This window comes from Podarcis pityusensis (assembly GCF_964106645.2).
Source record: "Podarcis pityusensis genome assembly, chromosome: 12".
In the NCBI taxonomy this organism is placed as follows: Eukaryota; Metazoa; Chordata; class Lepidosauria; order Squamata; family Lacertidae; genus Podarcis; species Podarcis pityusensis.
Genome location: NC_138037.1, coordinates 31979992 through 31992952, shown reverse-complemented (window position 1 = coordinate 31992952; position 12961 = coordinate 31979992). Strand labels below are relative to the sequence as shown.

The following is a 12961-nucleotide window of genomic DNA, read 5'->3' as shown; positions in this document are numbered from 1 at the left end:
TTCAGAACGCAGTGGCCAGATTGTTAATAGGAGCCACATATAAAAGCATATTAAAGCTGTGCTGGCTTCAATATTTTTTTTCTGGGACCAATTCACCTTTTAAAGGTGATGAGCTTGTTTAGGACCAGGTTACCTGAAGGACTGGAGGTGACCCAACTGCAATATGGCTTGGTTGAGAGCAGGGAGAAGGCCTTTTCCATTGGCTGTGCCTAAGCTTCTGAGACTCCTTCCAGAGGGAGGCATACCTTGCCCCTTTTTCACAGGGAAGTTGGTCCAAAACCTTCCTTTAAAGAAGACCTCTAGCATTAGCTTTACTCTGATGCTGTTGGTGCATTGTTGTGTTTCGTGGAACTCCTAGATTCAACACTGTCTAGGGAGAATACATCTCCATGGGTTTAACAGCGGGTAGAAAAAGTAATTTTGGCAGCGTCAGCTTTTTACTCCTTTTTCTTCTAAGCTCTGAAAGCAGACACAGATCCTCATTAGGACTCTTCCCACTATGCTCCTCTTGGGACCTCTGCTTAATGGCAGAAGCAACTATTGTGCAGATGTATTAAAACAGGAGTAGAGAATCTATAGCCTTCCAGATGTTATTGGATATCAACTGCCCTAGCCAGCATGGCCAATGGTCAGGGATAACGCAGCTCTGTTTTTCCATAACACTGGCATAGGCAAACTCGGCCCTCCAGATGTTTTGGGACTACAACTCCCATCATCCCTAGCTAACAGGTCAGGGATGATGGGAGTTGTAGTCCCAAAACATCTGGAGGTCCGAGTTTGCCTATGCCTGCCATAACATCTGAATCAGGAGAGGCTGTGAAAGCTCTGGAAGGGTATCTGAGCACAGTGATGGATTGGATGAAGGTCAGTAACTGGTACTTGAATCCTGGAGAGATGGAGGATCTTGGGGGAGGGGCTCCCATGCTCAGGCGGTAGGCAAGTTGATTTGTATAGCTCAACTACGGTAATTAGGTACACAAATCGTACACTCGTTGAATGTAATGTGTGAACGCTCCTGCTTTGAAATGTGTTGCATAAAAGTCTTCTATTTTGGACTGTACTGGTAAGAACTGTTGACTTTCCTTAGAGTTTCTTGTTGCTATATAGACAGGTAATCCATTTCCAGTTTAAGGGTGTTACAAATCTCTTAATAGCTCACAACTTGGAACAACAGCCTAGAAGTTTCATTCTTGGTATGGGAAGAATTATTAATATACCTAGTAGTTTTGATACACTAAGGTTCCAGAAGCTGGTGGTGTCAGTTTCTAATACCAAATTCATTATGTGCTGTACCTTGGTGGCTGCTTTCTGCTTGGTATATTGTGAGGAAATATGTAGCCACTAATACTCTAAAGGGTGCCTAATTGGGTGAATTTGCAGGAATTACAAATGAATGTTGCCTGAAGCCTTTTTTTTTTTTTTTTTTTTAGCGATTCTGGTAGAGTTATGCACACAATTTCACATATGTTACCATAGGGAAGAGTAAGCTAGGATTCTAGAAGAGTTAAATAAAACCCACTTATCCTGTTGAATTTTTTACATTTCTGTCTCTTTTGATTGTAAAGTAAATTTCCACCCCAAGAAGCGGGCTGTTCCCTATTTTAATGAGCCTGTCCTCTCAGTATACTCCCCCACCACCACCACCACACACACATTACTATTAGTGAATGACAAGTGAAGGATATTCATTTTAGCTTGAAAATGTCAGGTATGCACTTTAAGAGATATATTTTTTGCCAGTTTTAATGAGGCGGTGTTTCTTTTTGAAAGAAATACTCATTTGTGATGTGGATACTGTGCAGATGACAACTGATATTTAATAAGTGATGGTTCTTGTATTAGTCGTAGTTCACTAAAGAAAATGTCCCAGATAGCTTTTGAAAAACTGTTAGCGTCACTAGCCCAAAGGCAAGATGTGACCTTTTTATTACATAATGAGAATCATTTATTATCTTACAATGTATCTTAAAGTCACAGACAAAATGCCACTTTGATAATTGCTTTCAATTAGCTTTGAGCATAGCATACATTCATAAAATGTCTTCTCTAATTTAGACTTGAATTAGAGAAAATTGGAGACATAATCTACGTTAAGGTTGTCTCATTTAAGGTGATTTCTAGTTTTATATCAAAGAAATCAAAATGAGTAGCTATAAAGCAGTCTTTCATGGTGTTTTAAACAGGCCTTTCAATATTTGATTTGATTTTACTATCAATTAATTAACAAATTAGAATGCTACTCCATCATTTTTGACCTTTTTAGTAAGTTGGCTTTTGACTTTAATTCCTAATGGTTATTTTGAAATTCAGCATTGAAGTTCACGTTAAGAGCAATGAACAATGCGATTAGGAGAAGTATAAATAAGGCATGCTACTGTAATCAAGTGTCTTATTTTTAATTTGTGATGTGTACAAAAAAAATCATTATCAGTCTGATCTAGCGGCAGAGCAAAGCACAGTAGATATAGCTTCTGCTCATAGAGCTGCCATACAGCGGGTGGCAGAAACAGCAAGCTGTGGAGGGAATTATCTACTATATCCAGCACTAGGTAGGATAAAATATGGGCCCATTACCCTAGTCAGTGTAGCCATGAACACAGCAGCAGGTATGTAGCCTTCTGCAGCATTTACATTTCCTTGGGTCAGAACACCCTGGTCCCTTATATCTTCGGGAAAATCACTGCTAACATTCCCCATTGGCTTTGATGCACAGCTTGTATCTACCAAAAGCCAAGTGTTCAGTATTGTGGACCAAATTTATGGAACTCCCTTCCAGTTGAGGTCAGACATGCCCAATCCCTGTTTAACTTCTGGGGCCTACTGAAGACATTTTATAATTTTAGTTGGTTGACTGGTATTTTGTGCTGCTTTCCATTCAAATGAATCCCAAATCAGCTTGCATGCAATAAATAAGAATAGCATAATGGAACCCCCGCAAGTGCAACATAAATCATGTGACGTAAATGAACAAATCATCAGTAAAACAACTGCGATCTATAAAACACTATTAACAAACAAACAACTAAAAAAAGATGCTGAACATCACAGTTATGAGTCGTATTCTACGATTAATGAATCAGCATAGCGTTTATAATCTAGAAAACAATAGTAACAAAATAGCAACTAAAAATAAGTTAACACTATTAAGTACATACATACTCTTCCCCAACTCAAATGGCTCAGAATCTTTCACTCTAACCAGTTCATCAAAATACACATAAACATCTATTATATAGTAGGATTGTGATCTGATAGAAATACCTACAACATAGCTATACTTACTTATGGGTTTTTTAAATTATTATTTTTATTTTCATTGTATTGAGTTTATTGTACACCACTTAAAGACCTTAGTAATTAAGTATTAAATGGATAAATAGTATTTAATACTATTTTTTTTATAAAAAACTATGTCAATCAGATCAATAATCAGTTACAACTGTGCAGATAAATATAATTCAGGTATATATATATATATATATATATATATATATATATTCTAAAAAAAGGAAAATGGTTTTTTACAACACCTTATGATGTTAATTTGTATAATTAGAATTATGTCTGATAACTGAGATTCTGCCCAACCATGAGTGTGATTTTTTTTTCATACACCGATAATTGCCTAGGCAATGGTCTCAAAATTCATTCATTCATTCACCTCCCCTATTTTTTTAACATAGCATTGTTCAATTGCTTCTTTTAAAGTAACAAACATTATTTGTGAACTAGAATGTATAATAGAACTAGATTGTGAACAAGAATAAGAACAAGAAATTATAACAAAATTGCTGTTTGATATGTAGCTAATAAGGAAACTTAAAATAATCATTTTTGGTGATCTATTGCTTTCACATCTTTTGATTAGGTAATAATTCTTTTCTCTCTCACCAGATAAAAATCACCCACAAGAACCAAGCTCCAATACTGATGGGACCACCTCCCAAAACTGGGCTCTTCTCTTCCATCATTAAGAGAACAAGGAACTGCAGCAAAGAATAAGCTTCTTTTAGTTAAATCCTTACAAAATCAAATTAGCAGGGATTTGGAATATGTACGCTGGAAACCTTTCAAGGGTTTTAAAATGTTCTCTACTGCATAATCATGGAATCTGGAATAACAGTTTCTGTGACTGAGCTAATGTAAAACGATGCTATTAGAATAATTTATTGCCACAGTTTTGTAGGCATTTTGCATGAAGAAAGCTAATGTTTACATAAAGTGATAAAGCATATTTTTGTTGCATGCATTGCCATTACTAATTTGCAGGATAAATATGCTGTGGGACGGGGGGGGGGGGGGAGAATGCAACACTGTTGGAAATGTGATTTTTCCCAGGATGTGAACCTCAGATTGGTCTTTCAGATGGCATATTTAACCCATTGGACTACTCCGGCATCTTCTGAAGAAAGTGCCATGAGGCTTATTGCAGCCTTGGTTGGCTTCCTTTCCTGATTAATGCTGAGGAATAACAAACGTTCATCCTAGTATTTGCCCGGCCGTCCCTCTTAAATCTCACCCATTGAATTCAGTGCAGATCTGATCATTTAAAACCTGGCACATGAACTATTTGTGCTATCTTGTTCTCTTAGACTTAACACAAAATAGGAAGCAACCAGCCTCATTTCCAGTTTTCAGAGGGCCCTTGAGCGAGGCAGACACCCTGCAAGGGGGGGGGGGTCCCCTCTCTCAGAAAGGACACAGGTTTGAGCTTTTCAGGTCTGTGTCTGAGCACTCTTCTCTGCCGATATCCACAAGCAACCCCACTTTGCCTGTTGAATTGGAACAAACTGCAATCGGCAGGAATACCCAAATTGCCATTTGCTCCGATTCAGCTGTAAAGAGTGGGTTTTTCTAGGGAAAGAAAGAAAAAAGTGCTTGGACGTAGACCAGGAAAGTGCAGACCATTGCCTAGAAAGCGCAGGGCAAAAGGTAAGCAGGGATAAATCCATAGGCGGAGCGTATGCCCGCGCCCCCAAGGGGGGGGCGCAGAGGGTGCCCTCCCAGGCGCAGGATAGGCACTCAGGTGCACAGAGCGGCACATGCGCCCTGCAGCTGGGGGCGGCGCGAGCCACCCATGGGGGCGGAGGGAGACATCAATGGCGGACATTTGGTGCGCCGCTCGCCCACGACTTCCATGCCTCCCTCAGCTGTCAAAACGAAGGGGGAAGGGGGGAATGCGGCACAGCTCCCCCTTCTCCCGACGCCTCAGGGTAGGCTTTGGAGTCATGGGTGGGTGGCGTGCCAAATTTCACCCCCCTCAGCGAAGACACCTGGGACGGTCCACCCCCGCCGCGCCTGCCTGAGTCTCCTTCATCAATGCAGCAAGTCCAGGAAGCTGTTGCCACTGGGGCCTCTGCTGGGCTATGGGCCCTGTGTAAATGCCCACTGATGCTCCCCCCCCCAATTTTTAAATTAATTTTCCAATAATTTTTTTAACAAACAAACAAATACACAAACAAGCATAAATCTCAGCCTATTTAAACCAATCTTTGTAACATTGTTAAGTGACTTCCCCCTATCCCCCTGGTTGAATTTCAATGTATATCATTTTAACAGTTTCCCAAAACTAATGTTCTTATAAAATTAACTTAATCACTTAACATCTTTCTTTCTTCCAAATTTGGCATTAAACATATTAATTAATCACATCACATATTTAAATCCTAAGCCTATCTGATATTTGCAAGCTTTCCAATTAAATGCCCACTGATGCTGGTCCATGGAAACAAGTCCTCGCAGTACCCAGAGGGAGGCCTTCCCCACCCCCCACCCCAAAAATAAGCACATTACATAATAGGCTGTTTCGTTCCACATGATCAAACTTCAAAATATTTCCATTGCAAATGCGGGCCCACACTATAGTGTTAGAATAAAAGAAGCATTGCTAACATACATCTGAGCTGGAAAACCATTACACATAATACAAGACGAAACCCTGGGTTTGTCGCTGAGCATTGACTCAACATGGAGACTCAGCCAATCCTGTCTCACCGACAGGTGTTATTTGTACGATACATTTGTCTGTTTGCCACATCCATACTTTAATATTTTAAGTGTACATCTAAACATATAAGAGCATATCTGGGAAAGAAATGCAGTGGTTGAAACCAAGCCAAAAATTACTCCACATTAAATCTTCGTAATATATCAAACTTCCAAGCAGTCTTGCATATTAGCCTATGAAGCAGTAGGTGTGCCACATCATAACCAAGCCACATGCCTGATAAACCACATTTCCACCAAAGATTTAGCAAAGCGAGGTTTCAAGGAAAATCGGCTGATGCAAAAGTAAGCATTTGGGATCAAAACCCTCTTTTGAAAGCTTTTGATCACTTTGGCAGTGCCTGTACCAAGAAAGGGACTGAAATTCACTAATTACAATTAATTCTTACTAAGTATTTATTTATTTATTGTGTTTATAAAAATAGTCCATGAATCAACTGGTCACCCCAATCAGATGGGCTCATGTGTGTGTCCATTGACCTTGGGGAGGTTTCGTATCTTGTATTTCAGAATGCTCATGTGAACAAATGGGGAGCAAGTTTAGAAGCTGCCTCTAAGGGTCCTGTTATTGCATGCGCAGCAGAGACACTGGATTGGAAGACTCAGAGTTATGGCCATCATAATTGTGTCACTGGCTTGTTTCCTTTATAATTGCAAAACAACTGATGATATTGCTGCCTTTTTTGTGTTCTCGATTCCAAGAATTTCTGCTGTGATGATTTTGTGCTCAGTACCTTACTTCCCACCCATGGCCCCCTGGAAAATGTATTAACAGCTTGGAAAACTGCAAAGCAGCTTGTTTTGTGCAATATAAGTGCTGCTGTCTTATGGTCAAGGCCAGGCCAGCCAACAATTTCTATGTTACGTATAAACGTATACATCTATAGCAAACTGCTTTTGGGGAAAGCCACTGTGATTTTCAACCCATTCTCCTTTTAGTTTGAGTTTCATCCTTGCATGCTTTGCTTTCAGGCATTCCACCAAGACGAGCAACTTGCTTGAAATGCATGATTTATTAATGCCCTCGCACCTTCTAATCTATCTCATACTTTGCTAATGATTTATCAAATCTCTTTTCCTATTGATTCGTTCATCCTTATGAAATGCAAACAACATGAAATCTTTCTGTTGTGCACGGTATTGTGCATGGATGTAAGTACATTAGATACAGTTTGAGTACATTATAGGATTTGGTAGATTTCGTCTGTGTGTAATTGAAGAACACAGAAGCAGTATATTGCTGGCAAAGACAACGTACAGTACGTGAAAAATACTCTTAATGTTCAGTAAATGTTAGCAAACTAATGCCACTTAACATAACATTCAGCATTAGGCTAAGAAATGATATTATTATTATTATTATTATTATTATTATTATTATTATTAAAATTTGTATACCGCCCTTCATCCAAAGATCCCAGGGTGGTTCACAATAGATATGTCTGTCTCCAAACCTAAGGCTGTACAGTTCAACATGTATGGGTCCAGTGATGTTAACTATAGTGTCAGAATTATAATTCTCTTGTAAGCTACAAACAAATGTACACCTATATCTGATGCAATGGCTACTTCAGATATCCACGACTCAAAGGCAAATCCAACTTGCACATACTGTATCACATGACATGTTCATTGATTTTATGAAATTATGGCTATAGGTAATAAATATTTTCACATTATGAGTACAGTTTTCTACAAGTGATATTCACCTTCTTTGTAACCACACTTTTTTCTTTAACAGCCCCAGCTCCTTGATGTAACTGTGTGATAATCTTACAGGCATAGTTTCTCCGAAAACTAAAATCTAAGCATAATTTTAGTGGTGTGAGATCTGCTTCCCTATGGTTTCTCCTCATGCTGCTCTGGTATCTTGCGCATGAAATTACTACACAGGCGGGACCACTGAGCTAGTCCTTTGCCCCGCACCTATTGTCCTTGAACAATGGTCTTGAAGGAAAGTCCTGCTCAGGTTATTGCTTTCTGCACAGACTTCTTGAGCAGCAGACTTCTTGAGGAAAGCACAAGAAGTATCACACTTGCCACAGTGGGTGAATGTGGGGCATAGACTACAGGATGCAAGAAAGGGAACTTGCTGCTTAATTGTGGTACAAATATTTGTCGGTAGCTAGCTGTTTCAACAGATCCTTGACAGAAGACTCTGCGGTGGAAGGATCAGTCAATTTCAGTATTGTCCATTTATTATTTTTCCAATCTTAAATTTAGTTCTCCACATTTCTGCAGCAATTTGCAGAATTAAAAAAAGTCCTCCTAGAAATTCATCGGCATTTAATGTCAACTTTCCCAATAGGCACATTTATGTACGCCGTTTTGACTAAGGTACACAATTTCCCCAGCAATTTTCCTAATATGATGCATATTTATATTTTGTTTTCACTAATATATTCATGTTTATGCACACTTTCCCTTAATATATGCATTTTTGTAAACATTGGCTGGAGAATCTCGTTGCAAAATTTGGATGAGCACAAATTTGGGTGGATGGTTGTGTTTTGGTTCTCCTATTGTTTCAGAAAGTGCGAATTTGATAGATTCATCTTTAGGTGTGAACCAAATCCAATTTCTCCCTCATCCCTAACCCTCCCTTGGTGGATACTACACCAAGGCTTGTTAGGAAATATGTCCAAATATAAGATTAAGTCATTTGCTGTGTTGTGTGGGAGAGTTATCTAGAAAAGAAAGCAGTGTGTTGCAGAGGTTCTGTGGACAAACAAACCCAGTGATTGTGTTTCCAGGGCAAACCTGTTTAAAGGGCTCTTTGGCCTGTGCTGAGGGATTAGTTGAATGAATCACAGAGGTCTGTACTGCTGCACCCTTGATGGAGCTGGGTGGGGTGAGGGATAGTTGGAATGCAAGCATCTCTGAGTAGCAGTGGATCAACTTAGATCTAGGTTGAAGGTATTCATAGGTTAGTCCTTAGCCTGTAAGTCCAGGGTGAGGAACCCATGGCCTCCAATTCCCATCAACCCCAGCCAATTCCCATCAACTCCAGTCATAAGGTTGATGGGAGTTGTCATTCAGCAATACCCATCACTAAGTAAAGAAAAACGCCATGGATTGTTGTGCCATAAAGATGAATATATTTGTTATTTACTCTTCTAATTTGGGCTGCGTACACCTGGGAATAAGGCACTGAGCACGGTGCGACTTCTTTCTGAGTTAATATGGTGAAGATTCCGCTGTAAACCTAGCCTGGGGACAAACTTCTGAAACTGGGACATAGAGGCAGGTGGTGTTATTTAGAACCATTTGGTTGCTTCAGACATTTTATGAATCTGGGCTTCAGCTAGTAAGTAAAAAAGCCAAAAATCATCACACAGGGCTGGCGCTAGTGGAGAAAGTCGAGCTTCCAGAAAGTAAATCATCCTCCTATTTTATTAGGAATGGTGTGTTTCTAAAACTCCAGCGGTGTTTTATAAAACCACACCTTGCTGAAGAATAGTTGTGGGTGGGCAGCTTCCACCTTCTAAGAAAAAGACAGTGTTCATGTCACTTGCCACTTCCTCTTTTTCCAAAATGCCTGATGCTATGGACTTGAATCCTTCCTTCCCTTTTCTTCAGTGAATCTCCTCGCATCTCCAAGACTCTTCCAGCATGGAGCCATTTCACATGTTTCCTAGCTATGATTCAGAGTTTGCTGAAGAAGCACCTTGGGACGGCTTGCAAAGAGTGAGTCATACGAAAGAGTAAGCAGTCACTGCAGCGTTTTGGTATTTACAGAAAAAACAACACCTGTGTTGATGATAGACTAGCACAATTCAATATTTACCGAGTGCTGCTTTCAAATAAACACAGAGTGTCATTCACAGAGATTGCCAGCCCCAGGGACTGAGATCAGAATGTAGACTAGCTAGCGTGCCTTTAGCTGCCTAAGAGTTCGCGCCTGTGCTCTGCTGCACATAGGCATGGGCCGACAGAGCAAACTCGAGCTTATATCGCTACGTTCACACAATCGTACGCTGCTCAGGAGTTGCAGAAAGTGGCATTTCTCTCTTGTGTAGCAACAAATGGGGTGCACTGCTCTAGTCTCACCTTTTGACTTGCATGTTTTAAAATATACACAGCACAAGCCACTACTGCCCTTGGGCTTATTTCAGACCTGAAGCAGGCTTGGTTAGGTTACTCCACATTTGGTGCTAGGTAGCACTTATATAGATGGCTTCAATTGTACATACAATATTAACAGATAAGAGGAGCATTCATTTCTCACAGTTAGTCTGGTAAGAAATTGAATGCTTGAGTTTAGTCTGTCATTCTTGTTGCCCATCTCTTTACTTGCACAGTACCATCGTGATGCTTCGCACTAGCCTGACCCAACTTGATGCCCTCCAGGTTTTGCTCTACTACAACTCCAATCAGACTCAGCCAGCATGGCCAGTGGTCAAGAATCATGGGGGTTCAAAATATCTCTAGGTTTGAGAAGGCTGGTTTACACAGTTGAAAACAGTTATACCTCCCTAACTTGAGAAAACAGTGATCAACAGATGCATGAAAGAGAGAGAGAGAGAGAGAGAGAGCGAGAGCAGATTATTCAGTGAGGGCTGGAACAGATGTGGTTTAGAATATCCATTATTATATCTTCCAAAATCTTTTTTTTCTTTTCGTTATCTGGAAGCAAAACTGGAGGCAATTTGGTTTTGGTCTGAGATGCATGGAGGGTTAACTACCAACTGCCAATTCCCTAATGCAAATCAATCCCGCTAGACACTGCTGATATGTTGTTTCTATGCTAGCCAGGATGGCTTTGAACTATCTCCCAATATCTGAAGCATTATGCCTGTGAATATCAGTCAGTTGTCAATCACAAGTAGGGGGAGCCCTGTTGCACTCAGATTCCCCTTGCAAGCTTTCTATGGATTGACCACTGTGAAACCAGGATGCTGGATTTTCCAGCAGGAAAATTTTAAAATGGTCAGGCACTATTATTTATTTACTTTTCATTTATTTAGCACATTTATCACCTCCCATGCATAAAAAGGCCCCGGCGCAGATTACATCACAATAAAAAAAATCAGAATATAGTTATGCAGTTAAACCAGAAACCAATGAATAAAATTATCTGCAGGAAATAAGCAACTATTAACACCCCCTATCCAAAAAAGCCTGGGTAAAAAGATATACCTTTGCAGTTTTCCCCCCTGGCATGATACAATCACAGATCTCCCCCGTAATGTGCTGTTTGGCCCTGAACTTACTATAAATGCCATTCATGTCCATGTAAGCTATTTACAGTTTTAGAAACCAAGATGGAACTGAAGCTCTAGGGGTGTTGTATTGCTGTTGTTTTAGTAGGAATGTGGATGTGAACACTTGAAAGGGTACTAGTGTGAAAAGGGGACTGGACAAATGCTCTAAGAATAAGAGGAAGTTAGGAAGAATGAGATGGGAGACCTTGGAAGTGAATTAAGGTAATGTGTTGAGAGAGAGCGGTGGTCTGCACTAGGGATATAGGGACAGATGAAAGGTAGAAGATAAGCGTTTGGCAAGGCCATGAAGAAGATACAGACCATATGTTTACATTGGAAGTGAATTAAGATGTTGACAAAATTTGTACTTCCTTAGCCTGAATGTGAGGGGGTTTGGGGGGGGGTATAATGTTTATGCAACAGAAAAGGTGAATATTGGGACCTCCAAATCTTGGATTAAATTGTGATCTGAAGAATAATTCTTATCCAAGCCGCCTCCCTACCAGTAATTCCCCAACCCTCCTTCCCTACAAACCATGGGTAGGCAAACTAAGGTCCAGGGGCTGGATCCGGCCCAATCGCCTTCTAAATCCGGCCTGTGGATGGTCTGGGAATCAGTGTGTTTTTACATGAGTAGAATGTGTCCTTTTATTTAAAATGCATCTCTGGGTTATTTGTGGGGCATAGGAATTTGCTCATTTTCCCCCCTTCAAAATATAGTCCGGCCCCCCACAAGGTCTGAGGGACAGTGGACCAGCCCCCTGCTGAAAAAGTTTGCTGACCCCTGCTCCACACCATTCATTCCGTAATCTCCCACATGCGGTACCTGGCTGGTTTGGCGGCTGGTGACAAGCATCTGTGAGGAAAAGAAAGACAGAAGTCTCTCCCTCTCCATTTAGGACCCCATGCCAAGGCACAAGGACCCCATGGTGCTTTAGGAAAACTACATTTCCCAGGGGTGACCAGAACCTTGGTTCTCTTGGCACACCGTTCTGCAGCATATCAGGCACCAAGTGGAAGAGGTAGAGAGAGACCTCCCCTCTTTGCTGTTTACTGCAGCAGCCAGGTAAAGGGGGCTTGGGAGATCAGGATGGGATGGTGTTTGAGGTCTCTGGGAGATTTTGGCCAGGCCAAATTGCTCACACATCTGAACTGGGGAGCAACAGCTTGTTTCCTGGCCAATCCAGTGCAAGCCATGCATAGCTCACCCACTTGTATCAGCAGGATAAAGAGTATTGTCAATGCAGTCAGTAAGAAACAATTCTTCTGAATTGTTTCAGAAGAATATACAATGTACCAGGGATACCCAACATGGTGACCTCCAGATATTGTTGAACTACAATTCCCATCAGCCCCCTCCAGCATTGCCAGTGGACAAGGATGATGGGAGCTGTAGTTCAATAACATCCAGAGGGCACCACATTGACTAAAGCTTTAGGGCAGAAAACTGTTTTCTTATATAGGGTTGCCATACGTCCAGAAAATTCTGGGACATATCCGTAACACTGCAGTTGGCAGCAGTGTCCTGGCAGAAATTGGGCAAATATCTGGGGGGTGGGGGGAATCCGGACGTATGGCAGCCCATGTCAGCAGTGCTGTTTTTGTCTATTTTCCATAAAATAGTTCAAAAAAGCCCAACAACTTTGGCCAAAAATAAAAAAAATTCTGGAGGGCAAAAAAGAGAAAAAAGCTCTGTCCCAATTTTCACTGTTTGAATTATGGCAACCCTATCTGATATTTGTTTCAGATGG

At 40.8% G+C, this 12961-nt stretch overlaps 1 protein-coding gene and 1 long non-coding RNA gene across 8 annotated transcripts in view; one reads left to right on the top strand and one right to left on the bottom strand.

Annotated features, from left to right (window-relative positions):
* Positions 1–5772, top strand: part of DGKB (diacylglycerol kinase beta) — a 253677-nt gene extending 247905 nt beyond the window's left edge. For all 6 annotated transcript variants that reach the window (XM_080974724.1, XM_080974726.1, XM_080974722.1 and 3 more), the window contains one exon: positions 3895–5772. In XM_080974724.1, coding sequence (XP_080830850.1) covers positions 3895–4002 — 108 coding nt within the window. In that variant the 3' untranslated portion in view covers positions 4003–5772. The remainder of the gene's footprint in view (positions 1–3894) is intronic.
* LOC308459619 overlaps positions 1–12961 on the bottom strand; it is an 88929-nt gene that overhangs the window by 40345 nt on the left and 35623 nt on the right. The gene's annotated exons all lie outside the window — the stretch shown is intronic.